Source organism: Ambystoma mexicanum, chromosome 6q (assembly GCF_040938575.1).
Source record: "Ambystoma mexicanum isolate Mex_15411 chromosome 6q, UKY_AmexF1_1, whole genome shotgun sequence".
Classification (NCBI taxonomy): Eukaryota; Metazoa; Chordata; class Amphibia; order Caudata; family Ambystomatidae; genus Ambystoma; species Ambystoma mexicanum.
The window spans coordinates 194,913,027-194,935,122 of record NC_090937.1 but is presented as its reverse complement, the minus strand read 5'-3'; the positions used below and the strand labels follow the sequence as shown (position 1 = coordinate 194,935,122).

Sequence of the window (22,096 nt, the reverse complement as noted above, 5' to 3'; positions counted from 1 at the left end):
GCTAAAGGTAGTTGTGGCAAATCATCCTGACCAAGACAATTATTGTTGCTATTGATGAACAGAGAACTTGTTCAAGGAAGAGGAAGAGCCTTCTATTTTCTGTGTTGTAACTTTCTGTTGAAAGTTGAAGCTGCTCCAAACAGAGTTGGAACTTTCTGTTGAGAAGTTGAATTGAAATTGTACTATGTGTGAACATTGTTGCAAAGCAGGATTTCCTTTTTTTTCTTTTCTTGAACTGTGAAATAGAATCAGGTTGAAACCTGGGGAAGGGGATTTCTCCCAGGTTATAAAGAGTGATTGTGTTTACTTTACAAATACAATCATTATTGTTATGGAACTGCCATGTATTTTCGTGTGTATTTATTGTACGTATAAGTGTGATGGACAGATATCCTTGGTTAGAGCGTTTCCTTTAGTTTATTTTAGGCAGGTAAATCCTCATCAGGTTAGGGATAGTGAGGCGTTCATCCAACCCTATAATATAATAAAATGGCATTTGTTGAGAAACCTTTACAAAGTTGTCCGCCTCACATTTCTGACCCCTCACAGTTGCCACTTATTCAGCATCAGCCTATGTTAGATATCCTTCCCAAAGCACTTTAAATTCTTTAATGGTCTATCCCTTCTAGGAACTTCCCTTAAAGAGGTCATGTTCTTACTTACTTTGACATGCTCCTACCTGATTACGGGGGCATGGTGAGGTGAGCTGGGGACTCTACACCACCCTTTAACCCAAGGGTTAGGCAGGGAGTTTGTCACAAAACTCAAAAATACCCACTGCAACCGTAGTTTCTCTATCAGATAAGGATTTTTAATATAGGTATGAACATATGACCTACAAGTACCACACATCTGAGCAGCAAATAGACCAACTTGCTAAGAGATGTTATTGCGGAGTTGAATGTTCAGTCTTATCTGTATATAATTTACAGATGCATGCTCCATATCTTCAGCATCTATATCTAGCTTCACCATAGCCCCTCCCTTTTCCATGCCCTTCAGGTCCAAATTCTCTTTTCCCTGTTTTACTTTGCTACTCAACCCTGCCCTGAAACCCGATCCTCTCCAAAAATCCCTTAATATTCCATGGAGATTTATGGCTGTGAAGTGTGGTAGGTCAGAAAGAGGAGACAGGCCCGTTTTTGACATTCTTACAGATATTTTGATTCTTAGTGATCCGACCGTGGTTGATTTTGCTGCGGCCGGAAAGTTCACATGAGAAAGGTGCGAACTACAAAAGGTTTGCACCTTTCTCATGCGAGCACACCCAGATACTACGGGGCTGCAGGGGTTTCCCCCGCGACCCCCGCAACCCCTGCTCATTATACTGAAAAGTATAGTGAGCGGGGTGTTGCAGGGGACACCCCTGCAGCCTGGGTTTTTTTTTTTGCTGGTGTGCTGCGGGGGTGTTTTTACTTTCCTGCAATGCTACCACCAAAGGTTTGAACTTTTGGTGTTCGAACCTTTGCTGGTAGCATTTTTCGGTCGCTTTGTACAGTCGGACCTTTTTTTTTGGTCTGATCGTACAAAACCCATATTTTATTGAAATGATAAGTAAAAGGCCTTACTAACGCTAATCTGTGGATTTTCCTGACTAAGAAAACTAACTAACTAACTAGGGTGCTTGTCGTTTGTTGTGAAGTCCAAAGCAAACAGTCTGTCCTCCATCCAAAACTAAGCTGCATTGACCCTACCACTAAGAAAAAACTAAAGCCCAAGAGAATGACTCACTTCTCCTGGAAAGGCTTTCCCGCCTAAATATACAATTCTCAGATTGTTTTTGTCTATTTGCTGTATTAACTTATTCAGTCGTTTAGGGTACTTTTCCCTTTCTCTTGACTTTGTAAAGTCTTCTTCGTTGGCGTCTTGGACTTTGAGTTTCTTTAATTGTGCTTTTCCCAAGTGTCTCTAAAGGTCTCTCTTTCTCTATCACCACTGGGAAAAGAAAACCTGTCTTTATGTTGTTTCATCTGTCTGTCTCATTTATGGTATTACTGGGATGAGTAGGATGAGTCCTGTAATGATTCTCACTCTGTTGATTCTTTCTCGTATCACAGGGACGAGTGGGAGATGTTCTGTGATGATTCTCACTCTCCCGGTTCTCTCTCTTGTATCACTTGGACAGGTAGGATGAGTCCAGTGATGATTCTCATTCTCTCGGTTCTCTCTCGTATCACTTGGATGTGTCCAGTGATGATTGTGCCAATAATATTCTGTGCTTGACTTTCTTACATCAAGGCTAGTGTGCCGAGAATTATTCTGGTACTCGTTAAACTCATGTTCCCTCCCGGGTGACCTGTCATCCCTCTTACCTTCTATTCCACGTGTTGGTGTCACCGGCCTGCTTGCAGGATAGGGGTTTCTCTTTGTTTGCTGTAGATGGCTTCTGCTTTCTCTCCAACTCTCTCTGCTTCTTGTCTGTTGCTGCACGGTGCCATCATTGCAGTGGTATTGGCATAGTTCCCATCCGCACCTTATCATGGCAGGAGCCCCCCACCCTTGTAGCTGCAGGAGCAGCCTACCCCAGCACGGTGCATCTCTGTAAGTCTTCTTGTGTCAGCAAACGCAGCCCGCACCGACCAGAAGCCGCTCCCGATATAACCAGTACAGCGCCCACGCCGCATACCCCTGCTGCAGATAGGAGCTGAGATCTACAGCTACCCCTACCATCACCCATGAGGTATCTGATTTGGATTGCCTGTGAGCCGATCGCAAAATGGCCGCCGCACCTCAAGCAGGCCCTTTGTTGTCATCGGTTGCCTAGCAACCAGTTGGAGCGTGCTCAGACGCTCCCCAAGCAGCCGGAAGGTGTGAGCCGGCACCCACCTCCAAGGCACAAGGGCCTAAGGCTAAGCCTGTCTGGGCCTCAGTACCCATCCGCACCCTAGCAGGGCAGGAGCCCCCCACCCTGGTAGCTAAAGGAGCAGCCTACCCCAGCACGGTGCATCTCTGTAAGTCTTCTTGTGTCAGCAAACACAGCCCGCACCGACCAGAAGCCGCTCCCGATATAACCAGTACAGCGCCCACACCGCATTCTTCTGCCGCAGAGAGGAGCTGAGATCTACAGCTTCCCCTACTATCACCCACGAGGTATCTGATTTTGATTCCCTGGGATCCAATCGCAAAATGGCCGCCGCACCTCGAGCAGGCCCTTTGTTGTCATCGGTTGCCTAGCAACCAGTAGGAGCGCGCTCATACGCTCCCCAAGTAGCCGGAAGGCGTGAGCCAGCACCCGCATCCACAGGACGGGTCAAGCCAGAGGTCGCAAGCACATGTCTCCGGTGAGTACCCTCCTGACCTTCTCTATATCTTCAACATCCTCCCGCTATCCAGGATTGCCTGCTACCATACACGCATACACCTCGCCACAGCCCACAACAGGCACTGGCACCCATCATCGAATGGGCACTCGCACCCTATTGCATACTACTAACTATTACCTGACACGTGGCATATCAAATCACTTGCCTCATCCGTGAACCACGCTGAGGCTGACCACTATTATATACTGCATTACCAAAATCGTACTGCACCATGCCCACCCCTTACCATTATATGGCTCTGTGCCTGCCCCTCCATTGATGTTTTGAATGACGCCCGCTCGCTACTACTGTGACTCATTGTGCCTGCCCCTGAGGGCCACCAATTTTGTACTGTATTGTGCCTGCCCCTGAGGGCCACCAATCATATACTGTATTGTGCCTGCCCCTGAGGGCCACCAATGTTGTACTGTATTGTGCCTGCCCTTGAGGGCCACCAATTTTGTATTGTATTGTGCCTGCCCCTGAGGGCCACCAATTTTGTACTGTATTGTGCCTGCCCCTGAGGGCCACCAATTGTATTGCATTGTACCTTGCCCCTATACTACTGTGTTGCATTGTGCTTGCTGCTAAAGGCTTCCCTTACTGCACTGCATCCCCACTTTCTCACTATATTGCTGCCCCAGCCCACAGGACTATGGCAGCCTCACAGCATCCTGCTGCCACTCACATTCCTCCTACCCACTTCCTACTCTCGTTCTTCACCAAACCTATTACCCCCGCAACCTCTGCCAAACGTACCAGAGCTGCCACATGCCCTAGATCAATCAGCATTAGGAACAAACTACTAGGTCTCCGCTCCAGACACCCACCCACCTCACCACATGTCTGCCCAGTCACAACCACTGGCATACACATGCTCACCAAAACACAAGCCCGCCCAGAACACCTCTAGTACCACCAATCTCTCCCTCACTCAAACCAGCTACCAACAACACCAAACCATACCCTACCGCTACTGATCTGCAAAGTGCACTAATTAATGCCAGGTCCATTCCAGCACATGCCACCAAAATCTACGACCTTATTTCCAACCTGAACCTCGATATCCTTGCCATCACCGAGACATGGCTACATAGTGCAGCCGGGCCATCCTTTGCAGGATATTCTATCATCAGACAAACCCGACTCACCACCGTAGGAGGAGGTGTAGCACTTATAGTGAAGGACCACCTAGAGGCCAGACAAACCCATTCTAATTTCGGTGGGAACACTGACTCCCTTGCAGTAAAGATCTCTCTCTTCCACAACATCACCATCACCCTCTACCTAGTCTAGCGCCCCTCAGGCCCACTACTAGACTTCCAGCCTCACACACCTCCTAACTCAAAAACCACATCCAAATCAATCCTCCTAGGTGATTTTAACCTCGGCCTTAACGATAAGAACGACAAACCATCCAAAGCCCTAGCCCTAGCTTTACAGGATCTAGGTTTTGAACAAAAGATTCTTGTGCCAATGCACCTCAAAAGGCGTACCCTTGATTGGGCAGCTGACCATCAGCTCCATCACCCTCAGCCCTTGGTCTGATAATTTTCATATACACTTCCTCATACCAGCCACTAACTCCACCTCTAAAATAAAATATGATCCTATCCCCCCAGCACTGGCAAGATGTGCAAAAAACATCACCAAGGAAAGGATCCTACCCCACTTAGCTACTCTCACCTCCAACCTCCCTGTACCCTCAGATCCATCGGTACTGGCAGACATCTACAAATCCACGATTAGCACCGCCATAGATATTATTGCTCCTCTTCAGAAGAAAAAAGCCAAACATGTGAAACATTCCAACTCCTGGTTCTCCAATGAATTAAAAAAACTCTGCACACAAAAACGCAAAGCGCTGAATAAATGGCAAAACTCCCCTAATGGAGCAACACTGTCAGCATACAAGACACTTGCCACACAATACAAGAAGGCTATAATCACTGACAAATCTGAACACATCTCCAACATTAGGAGAGACAACCACTGGCTCCCAATCAAAGCCAGGACACTATTCAAAACCCTGAGCATCTCACACAAATGCATTTCCAATAAAGCTCCCAAATGCCTCATCAATACAGTCATGAAGAACTCTCATACCAGACTCCTCATTTCTAATAACAACGCACACCTCAAGATCACACGATACAAAAGAGAGAAAGCGGGGCAGAAGTTTTAAAGTCCTTGCTCCCAGACACTGGAATGCCCTACCCACCAATATCAAGAATGAAACATCTTACCCACAATTCAAAAAATCATTGAAAACCTGGTTATTCAACCAATATTAAATTGAGCCAAGACCCTTACCTACTCTGACCAGACCTCCACCTTACTATTGTATAAATGATGTACGTAACTTCACTTTTGCTTTTACTGTGTTCATTTATAATGTAAAGATTGTACTTAACCACTGCCTGAAACTACGCCATGATACCTCCGGGTCTGGCCGTATAATAAATGTAATAAATAAATGAATAAAATCCTACAATGCCATAATCTCCTACGCAACATCAGAATCCAAAGAACTCTTTGCAATATTCAAGGAATTGTCCACCTCAGCCACTAAAACCCATGACATAGTCAAGGACCAAAACTGATGCATCTCAATTCAAACTGCCCTACTGAATAAAATGAAACTCTTGCAAAAGAAAATTCAGGAGTATCAAAAGAACATCACACAACACATCAGAAACACTTCCAACCCAGAGCATGAGATCACCCCCAGCTCCAGGCGCACCAATGCAAAAAACCCTAAATCACCTTTTAAATTTAGGGAAATCACTGAAAGTAAAGTCTTAGAGATTGTAAACAAAGTCATGCCCTCCAACTGTAAAGGCGATGCCTGCCCAGCCAAACTAGTCAAAGACAGTGCAGAAGCACTCGCCCCTTTTCTCAAGTCTTTCATCAACGCATCCTTCAACTCTAACACTGTCCCAGACAGCATAAAAGAAGCGTGGGTACGTCCCGTTCTAAAAAAAACAACCTCAGATCCAGGAGTGGGCAGCAATTACAGGCCCATCACCACCGTCCCTTTTCTGCTGAAGATACTCGACAAAGTGGCCTACACCCAAATACAGTAATATCTTGAAGAAAACCACTTCCTCGGCAAAAGACAGTCAGGCGTCCGTCCGGGACACGGAACAGAGTCCGCACTGCTCGATCTCAAAATACAACTCAGCGACATCATGGACAAAGGAAAACCAGCACTCCTCTTCCTTTTAGATCTATCCGCCGCGTTCGATCTTGTCAACCATGATATGCTTAGCATGCACCTAAAAAATGAAGCCAATTTCTCACCAGAAGCCATAGCTTGGGTGGCCTCATTCCTAAACGGGAGACTTATGAAAGTCTTCTCAGACTGGGCATGCGCCTCCCCCACCACCATCCACTGCGGAGTCCCTCAAGGCTTGTGCACTGCCCCAACGCTATACAACATTTTCACCCTCCCGCTCTTCAATGATCTAGATGGTCGTGATATAGCGTACACCAACTACGCTGGCGACACTCGGGTATTACTCCCTCTCACCGGCATATACGAACAAGACACCGTAGCACTAACCAAAATCTACTCGCCCCTCCAAACATGGATGGCGGCCAACGGCCTCTGCCTAAATGGGGATAAAACAGAGATCCTCATAGTAGTCACCAGGGAAACACTCAACAAGCTCCCTCCTCAATACAAAACCTTCACCATAGACAACTCCACCATCACAGTCTCAACAGCAGTTAAGACCCGTGGAGTATACTTTGATGCATCTCTGTCCATGACACGCCAGGCTAATGCTATAGCCTCTTCGGCTGCACTCACCACCAAGGTGATCAATGCTGTTAAGCCTTTACTCTCCACCAAAAACTGCCAATCCATTGCCAGAGCCACAGTAGGTACCAAACTGGACTACTGCAATGCCCTACTCCTGGGCACCCTGGCGAAAAACCTTAACAACTTAACAAACTACAAATCACGCAGAATAATGCCTTCAGGGCAGCCCTAAGCATCCCCAAAAGGGATCACATCACTCAGGCTAGGAAGGAAGCACATTGGTTACCGGTAAAATAACGCATACTTTTTAAAACACTGGCCATCACAAACAGGTGCCTCTCCACTGATGCCCCACCCTACTTATCAGAAAGAATCACCATCAACTCATCTAATAGACCCATTAGATCTCACCTGACCAACCAGATCTACGTCCCAGCCTTTAAAAGAACCAAAGCTGGGGGGTCCAGCTTTCAACAACTGGCACCACACTTAGAAAGGAAAGATCCTACACTGCCATCCACAAAATGCTGAAAACCACACTGTTCCGCTAGCACTAACCAACATGTATAGATACGCTGATCAGCTGTAACCCTAGTGACAGCTCAGTATGCCTGCTCTGTACTTACTGTCCTCTCTGAGACCTGTTACTGTACTATACCGCCTAAAGTGTATGTTATGCCTGCCTGACAAGTAATAAGCTGTAACAGCGCCACAATGACCCTGGGCAGATGTGCGCTTTATAAATGCAAATAAAAGAAAAAAAAATAGTTACCAGACTGCCCAGTCTAGCTTCCTTGGGTCACGCAACCACTCACGACTGGCTCTCTTCTTTTGGGTTTCCTTCCCCTACTCTTCTCTGCCCTCTGCTCTCCTGGTGCTTCCCTCACATGCCAGCTAGTTGCTTTCTCAATACAGAGATCTCCTGGTTTCTATCAGTTTCCATGACAGTGCTGGGTTGAAACCAGAAGGTCCACTTCTTACTCATAATGGTCCTTCTCCCTTTTTATGATACATTACTGTGCCCTCCCCAGCGGAGGATTATAGTCCGTTTTCTCTTCCAGTTGAGTGCTCTCCATCACTCGCTCATTCCTCGTCGTCACAGTATTGCTGGTTTCTGCCCACTGTGCGATCAGTGTTACTCGCTCATTCTTCTTCTTCATGGTAGTCTTACCAGGTATTTCTTCAGGTTGGCTCTTGGATCATATGGTACAATAACTGACAGTTGCGCTCATTAAAAGTTTGCTGGTATGCTGGTGGTAAATCGGCCTGCGTACCGGAAAACTGAAATATAGATAGTGGCTCTGGGTCCAGCTGTATTGCCGATGAATTACGAGTGCTGGTGTCGGGTGTACATGCCCATTCCATTAAGTCCCATTGTACTCATGGGGAATTTTGCCAGCGTTACCAGCACCAGTAACACCAGTGATTTTTGCCGGCAGGTTGGTGGGGTTACCTCCAGCTCGTAGCAGATGTAAGTCCTCCACCCCATTGGCAAACTTGTAGTTGGCCTGTGCGGAAACTTGCCAGTATATGTTAATACCGGCACATTAATTCTGCACTGGCCAACTTGTAATGAGGCCCAGTGGCTTGGTCTGCTGGGTCTTCCTGAAGTTGTGACGTTACTGTTGGTCCAAGAGTGTGGGATTTTGGGAGTTCCTCTGTGGAACAGGAGTCCTTGTCCCCAAGGAGGGGAGTCTCTCCCTGTGAGGCCCTCCTTGCTGCCACCCATAGGGGGAATATCATGTAGCAGGCTCGCCTCCCTAGCCTCACAAGGAAAAGCTCCCTCTTGGGGAGAAGTGACTGAATCCCATGATTTGTCACAGAAGGTAATTCTAGCAGATTCAGGCAGTAGTAGGTTTGCTGAAACTTGCAAACCAACTCGAATCTCATGTAGACAAAGTGTAAAAGGGCATGAAATGCAAATGTTCATATGTTGTTGCAACCAATGCTTTAAAAAAAACTCTAAAAAATGTCATCTTTGGTTGAAAAATCATAAGCAAGCTAAATGAGTTTGCTTCACAATATTTATTATTTTAAAAGAGCGCACAGTAGTTGGTGGCGAGACCATTAAAAAAAAAAAAAGGTTACACCTGCTGCCGACCCAAAACCTTAAGGCCATAGATTATGCCTCAAATCGTTTTTGCCTGAAAAGTGCTTCGAGTGGTGCTCTCTACATTTGAAAGCCTGCTGCTAGATAATCAAATAGAGGAATGTGGGCCTGCTGGTGGCCCTAGCTGCCGAATAATGGGGGGGGCAAACAAATTGAGTTACAAAAGGCATGCAAGTGAGTAGGGGTCAAAACACATTTTGATAATGGTCTTTTCATTTCAAGGCCATGTATGGTATGCCTGATTTTTGGGCATCTTTAGCCTGAGACTGGCAGCATTTAGCAGTGGCTGGTCTTGTGGCTCCTACAGTATATATGCGTTGGAGCTTTGGATGTTTAGCAGCTTGGACAGTTTTGGATTCATTTCACTCACATTGCAACCATTTGTATCTGGTCTATGCCAATGTTTGTATTGTTACTTGTATTAAATAAATCATGCCGCCCCGGAGAGACATCAACAGCATTGTCAGCGGGTAGAGTTTGAAAGGCCTACTCTTTTCTTTGCAACACTTAGAGCACTGGAGTGAAATAATTATCCACATTGGTGGGCACAGCTCCCTTTTCCATAGCTTCAAACTCATACAGAATGCCACTTCAGATCACATCTCCCCCAGTGGCATGTAGGGTACCTCAAGATTTCATCTTTCTTAGTTATCTTTCATTTCCATATAGAACTCCTTGAAGAACTGCTCACTACCTACTACATTATGATTGAGAAATATACTGATGAAACCCAGCTCTATTTGAAGGTCTCCAAAATTAAGGACACTAAATGACTCAAAGAATGTCTTCGGCTCAACCAGAACTGGATGCCGACTGCTTTCCTGAATCTCAACATTATCACAATATAATTAATCTTCAAATTTCATCATTAACAAAAATAATAAGAATATGTCCAAGCATGCCTCTCTCGCGTACACTGCTTCACACTACTACTTCCACCAATTTAAAATCCCCAAGATTCTTAATCCGTGGCTTTCTATCCTTCACGATCCATGTTTCCAAGGAAATTGAGAATGCTTTGTACCAACTGTGTGTGCTGCAAATCATCAAAGTCTACCTACGTAAAGCAGATTCCAGGACCACTGTCCAAGCTCTAAACCTGTCCCACCTCTCAATAACGGCAAAGTCCTTCTAACCAGCTTTCCAGACCCACGTTAGCACACCTAAACAATGTCCAACCTGCTGCCGCACAACTAATCAGTCTATGAAAATACAGTTCTATTACTCTCAAAAACTTCGCTTTCTGACTCACCTGAGGAGTCTGATGAGGTCAAAAGGGCTGACTGTTCAGGTGACGGTTCGGGCATTCTTTTCCTGGAAGAACACTTCTTCTCGAAGAGAAAGGGTCTGTTCCGGGAGATCCCTACTATGCCCGGTGATAAAGTTTAACAAATAGGGAAGAGTGGCACTCCTCCCGGAAACAGCCTGCCGTTGGGGGAAAAAAGCCGGCTAGCAGAATAAAAACTACTCCAAACAGGCCGTTATGCTTGGCAACTCCAGATAACTTGTCGGTTAGTTGAGCGGGAAGTTCACAGAGGCTTGCTGGAACTGTAGATCGAAGGAATAGCAGCGTGGTGGAACGACTAACAAATCTGAGGCAAGGCAGGCAAGAAGGGAAGCAGAAGGTTGTGAGGAAAAGCGAAGAGCAAAGGATCAGGGAAGCACGGAGATCAGGGAAAGTAACATTGCCTTACCCATAGCAGAGACAAGGGTTGCAACGCAAAGAGGAGGCATAGCCACCTGCATTTTGTGAACGAGAGGGAGCCAGCATGGTTGTAACACTGGACTGCTAGCGCACGTTGTGAAGCAAACGGGAAGGGTGATTCAATGGCGTATCTTCCATGCATTCCATAGTTTCCAGGAGGGAGCGTTCATGACAGTATGCCCCCTTCTATGGGTGGTGGTGCCGGGCTTCACCGGGTGTAGTCTATGGAAATGTCGGATGAGTACTGCTGCTTTAATGAGAGACAAGGGCTCCCATGAGTTTTTGGAAGATCAATACCCTTTCCACTGGATTAAGTACTCTAACCGACCCTTCCGATATCTGGGACCGCATATCCTTGTCACTTCATACTCCTCCGTAGAAGGGTCATTAGCTTGACTCTTTGGGATCATTCTTCTGGAGTACTTGTCTGGAATATAGGTGCATAGCAAGGAAGAGTGAAACACTGGATGAATAAGTTGGGGATTCTTGGGTAACTTCAATTTGAAGGCCACTGCACTTCGTTGCGCAACATTTGGGAAGGGTCCAATGTTCCGTGGAGACAACTTAGATGGACGGACCCATCTTGGTAGGTTTGACAGCCAGACTTTTGAACCCACCTTCCAACTGGGGACTTCTGTCCAGTGTGAGTCTGCTTGTCCCTTGTAGCGTTGTTTGTTTTCTTAAAGATTCTTAATGCTCCCTTTTGTGTCGATGAGATCTTGTCTAGTAAAGAGTCGATAGACGGTATGTTAGAAGAAGAAACAGCATGCACCGGAAAAGAGCGTGGATGCCTTCCATAAAGGCAAAAAAACAGACTAACCTTTATGGCGGAATGGATTGCATTGTTATAAGCAAATTCTGCTGTGGGCAGGAGATTTACCCAGTTATCCTGTTTGGTTTTGGAGAAGTATCTGAGGTATTGTTCCATTGTGTAGTTGTGACATTCAGTTTGCCCATTAGATTTGGGATGGTACCCAGAAGTAAGCGCTCTTTCAATACCAAGCAAGTAACATAATACCTTCCAAAACGGAGAGGTGTACTGTGATCCCCGTTCCAGCAATGTGGAAATAGGAAGTCCGTGTAAGCGGAAGTTTTCTTTCAAGAAAACCTGAGCCATCTCAGGTGCGGAATGGACTCCCTTTAAGGGATTTAAGTGGGCCACCTTACTAAACCAGTCCACTGTCACCATTATGGTGGTACATCCATGTGAAGGGGGAAGGTTTGCCACAATATATGTGGAGATGTAGCTCCACGGTTCGACAGTAAGAGTACCTTGTTCCAGATACCCAATGGGTTTAGCAGTGGAATATTTGCTCTGTGCACATAAAGGGCACGACAATACATATTGTTTGATATCATGTTTGATGGATGGCCACCAAAAGGAACGGGTTATGAGATCCGTTGTGACAGCCATACCTTTATGTCTGGCCGCCTTGGAATTGTGTCCCCAAGGAAGTATCTGAAGTTGAAGGGAATGACTGGGCACAAATGCACAATCCCCTAGAAAGAACAGTCCATTCTTTCTAGAAAACCAGGTGTGGTATTGAGGAGAACGAGCAGGAAACCTTCCTGAAGTTGCTTCCTTGACCTCTTGTAGAAAGGAAGAAACTGCTAGAATGAATTTGTATTCTGACATCATGCGTTCCCTAAGTAAGACAGCCTCAGGACATACAGAAGGACATTGGGAAAGACTGTCTGCCACAACGTTTTCACTTCCTGGTCGATAGGTTATGGAAAGAAGGAACTGGGCAAAAAAAATGCCCACCTGGCTTGTCGAGAGTTATAGCGTTCCGTTTGTTGCAAGACCGGCAGGTTGCGGTGATCAGTCTGAATCTCAAAGGGATGTACAGAACCCTGTAGCAAATGTCTTTATTCAGAACAGGTCTGTTTCGTGGCCAACAGTTCCTTTTCAATAACAGAATAGTTTGTTTCACTAGGGCTCAAAGTCTTGGAGAAGTAAGCTATGGGATATTCCACACCCTACTCAGATTGTTTGAGAACAGCCCCAGTGGCATTAGCTGATGCATCCAACTTGACTATAAAGGGTTGATCTTGATCCGGCTGTCTTAGATGGGAGCAGATGAGAATCTGGTCTTCAACTGCTGGAATACCTGTTCGGCCTCTTCTGTTCCAGACAAAGGGTACATCTTTCTTTAGTGCTGTAATAGGAAGGACAAGGTTGGAAAAATGTTCAATAAATTTGCTGTAGAAATTGGTTAATCCCAGAAATCTTTGTATCTCCTTGACTGAAGTTGGGACGGGCCAATTAAGTTTAGAAGAGACCTTTCTGGGATCCATCTCGTCACCCTTATTGGAGAGTATGTAGCTTGGTAGGGCACCGAAGACACCTTGAATATACATTTTTCGGGTTTTACCATTAGTTGGTTAAAACTGAGGCAATTCAAGACCTCTGTGAGATGGAGTCGATGTTCCATGTTAGGGGAGAAGACCAGAAAATCATGTAGATAGATGATCACCAACAGGTATAATCGATCTGCAAACAACCTGTCCATGAATCGCTGGAAAACAGCGGGGGTGTCGACCAGCCCAAATGCCATTACTTGATATTCAAAGTGTCCATATGGGGTACGAAAAGCTGCCTGCCATTCATCACCTGAGCATATTTTTAGAAGGTGATAGGCTCCCTGCAGATCAAGTTCACTGAAGATAACGTTCACTTGTACTGCCTCCAAAATATCCTTAATTAAAGGCATGGGGTATCGATCACGGACAGTGGCCTTGTTAAGGCCCTGATAATCGATGCAATGTCTAAGTTCGAGATTGTCTTTTTAGGTATAAAAAATAAGGATGCTTCAGCTGGAGATCTGGAAGGTCGGATAAGACCGTTTTGTGGATTGTTGTCTAAGTATTCTCGGAGTGCCTACTTTTCTGGCAGAGTCAGGGAGTACATCCCCCCTAAATGGCACCATGGCATTGGGAAGCAGATCAAGGGCACAGTCTTCAGGTCTGTGAGGAGGTAACTCCTTTGGGGTCTTATCTTCGAATACATCTTCATATTCCCTATAACACATAAGGATGCAATTCACCTTTGTATTTCATGAGTGGAAAAGGTCGCAGGGATACAGACCATGTGCGGAGTGCTGAGACAGTAGGAGGAGCAATAGTCAGATCGAAATTGGGCGTTATTCTGTGTCCAATCAATGAGAGGACTATGTAGGCGCATCCACGGAATGCCCAGAATAATAGGGAAATTAGTAGCCCTAATTGTGTCAAATGATATCCTCTCCTGGTGATTAAAGGCATTAACCTGTAAAGGCACTGATGTATGTGTGATGGTTCCAGAACTTAAAGCCTGACCGTCGAATCCTTCCACAGACAGGTTGGTCCTCGGTTCTTGCTAATCTAGCTATCCTCTCTTTGTCTGCCCAAAGGACATCCAGAAAATGACCGGCCGCTCCACTGTCCAGCAAGGCCATTGCGTCCTTTCTTTGTTCACTCCTTTGTTCGCCTTACCACTGCAGGGTGATTCTAACTACCATCAAGCGGGAGCCCATTCCTTTTTCTATAGGTTGCTTCAAAATGGTGGGTCTCTTGTGCAAACCCCGGGTAGTGGTCCCTCCTAGGGCAGGGGTCTTCCATTTCTTGACTTTTTAGGGGACACCTCAGGGCAATCCCACAACAGATGACCTTCGGAAGCACAATAAAAACACAAACTCTTGTTGAAACAGACCACACAAGCATCAATAAATTCCTTTAGCCTCTTCTGTAATCCATCAAACTTCCCTAAGGCTAGCCCCAAAGGTAGTAAATCCGTCTGGTGGGTGTCTCTAGCGGCCACCAACTGACGAAGAATAGTGTTCTCAGCCTTTAAACATTGTACCTTTAAACACAATCCTTGTACTGCAGTTACCAGTTCTTGGACCTGGTCAGCGGTGGCCACATCCTTCTGGCGTTGCAGTCTCTCAAAAACATTACTTTCTGACTCACCTGAGGAGTCTAATGATGTCAAAAGGGCTGACTGATCAGGTGACGGTTTGGGCGTTCTTTTCCTGGAAGCACGCTTCTTATCGAAGAGAAAGGGTCTGTTCCGGGAGGCCGCCACTTTTCCCGGTGATACGGTTTAACAAATATGGAGGAGTGGCACTCCTCCCGGAAACAGCCCGCCGTTGGGGAAAAGGCTGGCTTGCAGAAAAAAAAATCCAGACATGCTGTTATGCTCAGCGATACTAGATGACTTCTCAGATAGTTGAGTGGGAAGTTCACAGAGGATTGCTGGAACTGTAGATCGAAGGAATAGCAGCGTGGCGGAAAGACAAACAAGTCAGAGGTAAGGCGGGCAAGAAGGGAAGCAGAAGGCTGTGAGGAAAAGTGGAGAGCAAAGGATCAGGAAAACACAGGAGATCAGGGAAAGTAACAGCATCTTAACCACAGCAGAGACGAGGGCTGCAACGCAAAGAGGAGGTGGAGCGACCTGTATTATACGAACGAGAGGGAGCCATCTTGGTTCAAACACTGGACCGCTAGCGCACATTGCGAAGAAAACGTGAAGGGCGTTTCAATGGCTGATCTTCCATGCATGCCACAGTTTCCACGGGGGAGCGTTCATGATAATTATACTACAACTGATGCACCTCCACCGACTGCCCCTCTAAATCTGAATCATGTAAATCTAGGCCACCCAAGTGTTGAGCAGAGAAACTCACTGCCTCCAATATAGCTAGGCTCCAAATCCAAACTTCTAAAAAGAAACTGCCAAAACTCAAGCCTTGGTTATGTATGCCCACAAGGGGGCATTTCACTGATCGGTCAGGCATGGATGAGTGTGGAAACATCTAACAGTCATGGTTGTTAGTTCTGCAGGGGTATGAAGGATGCCCTCGCCATTGGCACTCTCACCTGCTGTAACAGCCACAAAGAAATCCTGCAATACAGTGTGGCGGGGGACCAAGGGATACTCCCATACTGCCCAAGGGCCAGCCTTCACATACCAGTGGTGGGGTCCGGTCCCCTGTGTTACTCCCACAAATGCACCCTAAGGATCAGCATGGAACATCTAACGCTTGTCAAGAACTATGTGAAAGAATGAACTAATACTCGTTACTGTTTTGTGGGTCGAGATGGTGTTTCACCACTTCACAGGAGATGATCACACACTGCAAAAACGTTCAGTGATTGTATTGAATGGTGGGTTCTTGAATACCAAAGAAAGAAGAACGGGTGAGCTCAAGTAACTGAAGATGCTCAACTTAAAAAACAGACATCTGAAGATAAATATAGGATTTTTGATACACTGCAGACAACTTTGAGGCTGGGTATATCAGGGCAGCCACATCAACAATGCCAGAAGACATGTCAGAACCACCTCTCACCAACAACTGTGGGCACTATGTTTCAGAAACTGTAATGGGTGAGGACACAAGACACCAAAAAGGGAAACCTTGGGTGACTAAAATCAAATTATTCGCACCCATTTTTTATTATGAGGCACACTGAGAGAACATTAAGCATCACACACTTTAAACATTCTGAACTTTGGTCACATCATCTGTAAGCCAGGAAGCATAATTGCATTAACTCTCATTAGTAGTTGGCGTGGGACAATGAGATTGTTACAAGCCTGACAAAGCCGTTTCATCCACACTACATTTTTGAATGCACACCATGGAAAGGGACAAGAGACCACATCTAGTCCCTTCTCCCTTTCCATGGCGGCCATCTTCTTTTACTTTTTATTCTCCACTTTTGAATGGCCGCCATGGAAAGGGAGAACAGACCATGCATCCTGTTCCATGGTGGCCATTTCTTTTTTCTTTTTTCAGTTGCGAAACACCAAAACGTTTCTCAACTGAAAAAAACACTATTAGTACCCCGGTCTAATAGGCCAGAGTACTAATAGCAATTAGCCGCTCACTGGGTTGGGGCATTACCACTTCTGGTAATGTCCCGAGACCTGCAATATGTCCTTTGCATCGCTCGGCCTGTAACTATGGGCCCTGGTGCATTACTTGAAGCGTTAATGACCCCTCACAACTCACCAGCTCGGGACTTGTTGCTTATTTATACCCTTGACACTCCATAGAGGTTGCAAAAACATATACCTACCTCTGACCTAATGCTTTAGTTCACCACAGTGGTGCTATGTTCTCTTCTGAAGATTGATTGGGCATTGCAGTCACTGCAGATGAATCAATGACGTCGCCACCGTGGAGAAGCAGCCCTTGTTGCAGCAACTGAGTTGTAAGCAAATCTAGCAACCGTTTTAGACTTACAGTGCAAGATTGTTCAGTCATGCTTTAACAGCTTTTCATCCTCACTGTGGACCCACACTTTTAAGACTCCTTGCGCCTAGGTTTGTGGACACAATGCGTGCAACATTGTTGTATGAATATCACGTGCCTGCAGAAAATATAACTCCTAGCACTGCAAATTGTTTTCCATTGATTAGCATTTTGTGTCTGTCCTTTTAGCTAGATGTATTCGAGATGTCCGAGGCCTAATTCCATGCATACTCTTCCTGCAGCCTAAGGATTTTAAAGTGAACGTTTATATTGTTTTCTGTGTGAAAGAAATGTCCAGTGCTCTTTTGTGTTTGCTTATTTCACTGTGTGGGAATTCTATGAGACTTTGAAAGCTATTGCATTTTGCCATTTCACCATGAAAATGAAGGTGGAATCTCAAATGTTTTCACAGAATTAAGGTTAAAATCTGACAGGAATGGAAATGTTTTTTCTTTAATTTGTCGTAAGCATGAGACGGGGTATTTCAGGAATGCCGCCCACTGTTTCTGAAATACTGCAGCTCTGATGTGTCTTTGCTGCACGTGCAGTAGTAACTTTCTAATCCGGGTGGACTTGCCCAGAATACTGCATGCAGTAAGGGTAAGCACCACATGCAATATTGCCATGGCGAATACTGCAAAACTCACAATGAAGTGCTGCGAAACTTGTTTTCTTGTCCTGAAAGCCATGATTAAAGTAAGGATGAGATACTCGCTCATAGGGGTAGCCCGGAGGGGTAGCGACATAGTGTGCATGCATCAGACAGTCCATTTGCATGGCGACAACAATGCCTAGTGCACTGATTCTGTGTTGGCAAATCTTGATCAATACTTAACAGTGATGGCGGGTGTTTACAGTCGCTTAGACATTTTCTTTTCAACTTCAAACCACATCTGCTCACACTTTCTTTTAATCACCAAAACACCAACGTTTTGGGAATAATAATCCTGCAATGTTCCATGTCCTTATACTTGTTTAATAAAAGTGTTCCATTCATGGTGATCCAATCCAATCGAAGGCCCTAACTGCGACACAAATGTAGCCTTTAAACATATGTACTTTTGTATTAGGCCATGCAACAAAAAACAAATAGAACTGGTGAAGTTCATAGGCAGTTTAGCCAACTAATGAATGTTATTTAATATACTAACACATTTAATGCATTGAAGTTGAGGACGCTCTTGTTACAACTCTAAATGTAAATTCTTGATTCCATTCATTGTAGTTCCATGTTTTGGGAAGCAGATGGTACCAGAAGGACTTTTCCCACCATATGATGTTCAACATCACCACCGATGCAGAGATCCCGGTTGTCTGTTTAGACCTGCGTCCAGGCACCAACTACACAGTGAATATTACATCGGCTTATTCGCGGTCGTTCGTAGATTTCTTCATGACCACACGAATCGCGGGTAAGATTTACTGTTATCATTTCACAATCGATGTGTTCTTGTTTCGGATTATCGACTCGGAGGGCATGTTCTATAATGTGCATCATCAAACAAATGGGGACAATTCTGCCTTACTGCACCAGCTCCAATGCAATCTACATTGGTATTTCAGAAAGGTGTAGTGTGATTCTTCTCCGGTACTGAATGCACCAATTGAGGGATCAGGGGCCCTATACTTGCTCATCCACTGTGGTGAGGTCACACTTTTCCTTGCCATGTTCGTGAAAAGTAGGGAATTCGTGTTGGTCTGGCACATGATCTTGTTATGGAACTTGACCCAATCCAACAGATTCCCAAGTCAGGCAGGAGTGTAGACTACACAGGCGGTTATCCACATTTTAAGATCCAACAAGTTGTGTAACCCCACCATTTCTGATATTCTTCCAAATGAAGGATGCAAACACAAATTAACCTGGGCGCCAAGTGCCATAACTCCTGCAGCTATCCGGGCAAAAGTTTGTTTGCAGTGTTAGGTGCTGATCAGTGTTTGTTCCCAAGGCAACATGCCAATTTTGCAACATAACTCAGCTGCATACAGCCATGATACAAGACACCGTTAAAATGTAAGATGGCTTTGTATTCAAATTGAGAAGATCCTGGTGAAGTATTATAATTTGTACGGAAATTAATATAACCAGCAATATGGAGGATTAAGTCAGAATGATAAATGGCAATAGGAACTAATAAGACACTACTCATCGATTTAATATCTATCATTTCATAAGGTTTTTAAAATACTAATATGTAAAAGGAGCTCTAATATGACATTTTTAGATATTTGTTATGATCTCTGTTAATTGAACTGTCAACCACATAGGTATCCAATAGCAATTTTTTGTTTTAAATTGCCTTGAAGAGCAGTGGTCAAAACTCGTGTTGGCAATACAATTGTATTACACATTATGCATTTTCTCCGGATTCTTTGCATGATGTATTTGATACTGAACATCAGAATTTGTTAACTCATTAACCAAAGAGTGGGAGATTATATGTGCAAACGTACACAAATAATGTGTTCTTCAACGATATTTATCTTTCAAAGGGAGGCAAGGGGACATGTGGTCTGATTAGTTCTGCAGTATTGGGACTGTTCCAATTCCAAGCACAGCTGATTTCACCACTGTGCAAGCTCAACTCCACTTCCACACCGAATGTTTGACGTAAGCGAGCATTCCTCATACAAATGAGTATATACTACCAGACATCCAAATGCAAAGACGTGCAGTGGAGCTCAGAGGATAAACAAGTCATTGAACACATGAAAAAGCCTAAAATAGGGCCTACAAGATAGAACTGCGTGGGAATTAAGTAAACATTAAATCTGATGCGAAACTTGATCTCCCAAAACTGGCATGTACCAATTAAGTCGGTGCTAAGTGAAAAGATCTTTTTAGAAAGATCTTTTCACTTAAAAACTGATTTAAAAAGACTGCTCCGTGACCGCACGGAGCAGTCTTTCTAAATCCAACTGTCACACCCCTGCCGCACATGTCGCACATGAGTGCAAGAGAAAAACACCTTTACAATGCCGGATTTCCGATCAAAAGAAAATCGGTCTATGTAACTCTGTCTTTTTCTCTTGAAACCTCTAAAAAAAGGACTTTCAGATAGAACCATTAAGTCAACTGTTCCGCCCTAAAATAATAGACATTATAAGCTATAGGGCTTTGCAGTTTTAAAAACAAAAGGTCCACGTGGGAGTGTGTTTTTAAGAACTTTGGATGTGATAAGTAGGTCTATGCAATGTATGCAATATCCCTCTCTCCCTGAAGTGAATATTATTTGCATTTTCGGACTCTGTCAAATTTCCTTCTAGGAATATAGTTTGTCTGACCTGATTGAATGAAGTTTTTATATATATATATATATATATATATATATATATATATATATATATATATATATATATATACACACATAACTGCCTCCTCTCCTCCTCTTTGTCTGTCTGAATTTCACACTTCACCGAATGACATTTGTAAGGTATCATCCCTCATCAGTGTTCTTTGTTGATAGTGACTAAGTTAAGTTTTGACCTCTGAAATGTCAACCTATAGAGTCGTATATGCTATTTGTTATGTTCCATTATGTTGTTCAGCTTTTTAGTTAAATTTCGAACTTGCCTGAATCTCCCTTTTATAGTTGTGTTCCTACACATCACAACGGATACCAACTTCCCAACCCACACCCTCACATTTATTTATTTCATTTATAAAGCGCACGAACAGCCCAAAGGCATTGAGGCGCTGTTACAGGTACATGTCATTTGCGTTATGAATGACAACAAATATTTTCAAACATTAATAACTTGGTGACTCCTGTGAATATGTGCCCATTGAATACATATATGTGTTGTGGTGGGTCGGAAGGAGGAGTCTGACACACTCTGGACATGTTGACTTTTTTAAAATGAAATTATAAAGAAAAGGCCTATCTCTCCCAATTGCTAGAAGGGTTTCCCTGGCTTATTAAAGTAACTAAAGGTCTGTCGTCAGGAAGTTCAAAGTAAATGTTCTTAGTCCTAAACCTAATTGTGCCTGACACTGTTACTAATACAAACATCTAAAGTCAGCCAAAAGAATGTCTCGTCTCCTGGTCGTTTCCCTTTGTGCCTTCTTGGCTGCAGCTTTCAGGGTTTCTATCTTGGCCCCTTATATTGTCACTAAACAAAATATCTCTGTTTTTAGAAATATGCTGCATATGAGGATCTTCTCTGACACTCTCTTTTAGTTCCTTTGTGTGCTCTTGTGGCTCATCCCAACTCTTCATCGGTCCTTTACTCTTTTTAGTGTTAGGTTTAATACGTTTCTCCTGAAGATACTGTCTCAGTCTTTACTTTGCTTTCAGGTTTCTCACGTTCTTGACAACCTACCTTTCTTAAGTTTTGTAAGATTTGATCTTCATTAGGAATCCCCCATCCCCGTTCCCTGGGTTTTCTCTACTGGTTTCTTTCTCTTGTTATTTAATTCACTTGGCAGTTTCAAATCATAATTCGTATTACACATGTTTCTGGAGTGTCTGCCCCACTCTTCAACACTGAGGTCCTGTGGTTGTTTCCCCTCTTTTCAGGGTATCATTTCCTTTCCACTTCTCCTCTGTTTCCCACTCAGCCTTGTTTGTCAAATGCATTATCTGTTCCTCAAATATCGCCTTATTTGGGTTTACTGTTCGTATGTCACCCTCAGGCCTTTTATGTGTTCCTCTCTCTACAATAGATTGCCCAGCAGCCTCCCACCACTCCCATTTACCCCTGTACCTTAATTTGTCCAGGGTGATGTCACGGGACTCAGCACTTGCTCAGGTAACCTGCTTCATGTTCTTGCTTCTTGGGTTTCTCCAAGGGTCCGTTCCTCGTGTCTGTTGGCTGCTGTGGTCGAGGGACACTTGAGGTTGGGAGCTATCTGCGCTCTGTGCTGCAATGGTCTTGTGGTTGTTAGACAGGTGTCTGGCCCACCACAGGATGGTCGTGGTCACATCACCACATCAGACAGGTTTTCTCACCTTGTCATCACAACGTCTTCCC

General features: G+C 44.6%; 1 protein-coding gene across 2 annotated transcripts in view; it reads left to right on the top strand.

Moving 5' to 3' along the window:
• The window catches only part of SUSD1 (sushi domain containing 1), a 1,292,988-nt gene that overhangs the window by 880,540 nt on the left and 390,352 nt on the right, over window positions 1-22,096 (top strand). For both annotated transcript variants that reach the window (XM_069630622.1, XM_069630623.1), the window contains exon 17: window positions 18,348-18,534. In XM_069630622.1, the coding sequence (XP_069486723.1) occupies window positions 18,348-18,534 (187 nt within the window). The remainder of the gene's footprint in view (window positions 1-18,347; window positions 18,535-22,096) is intronic.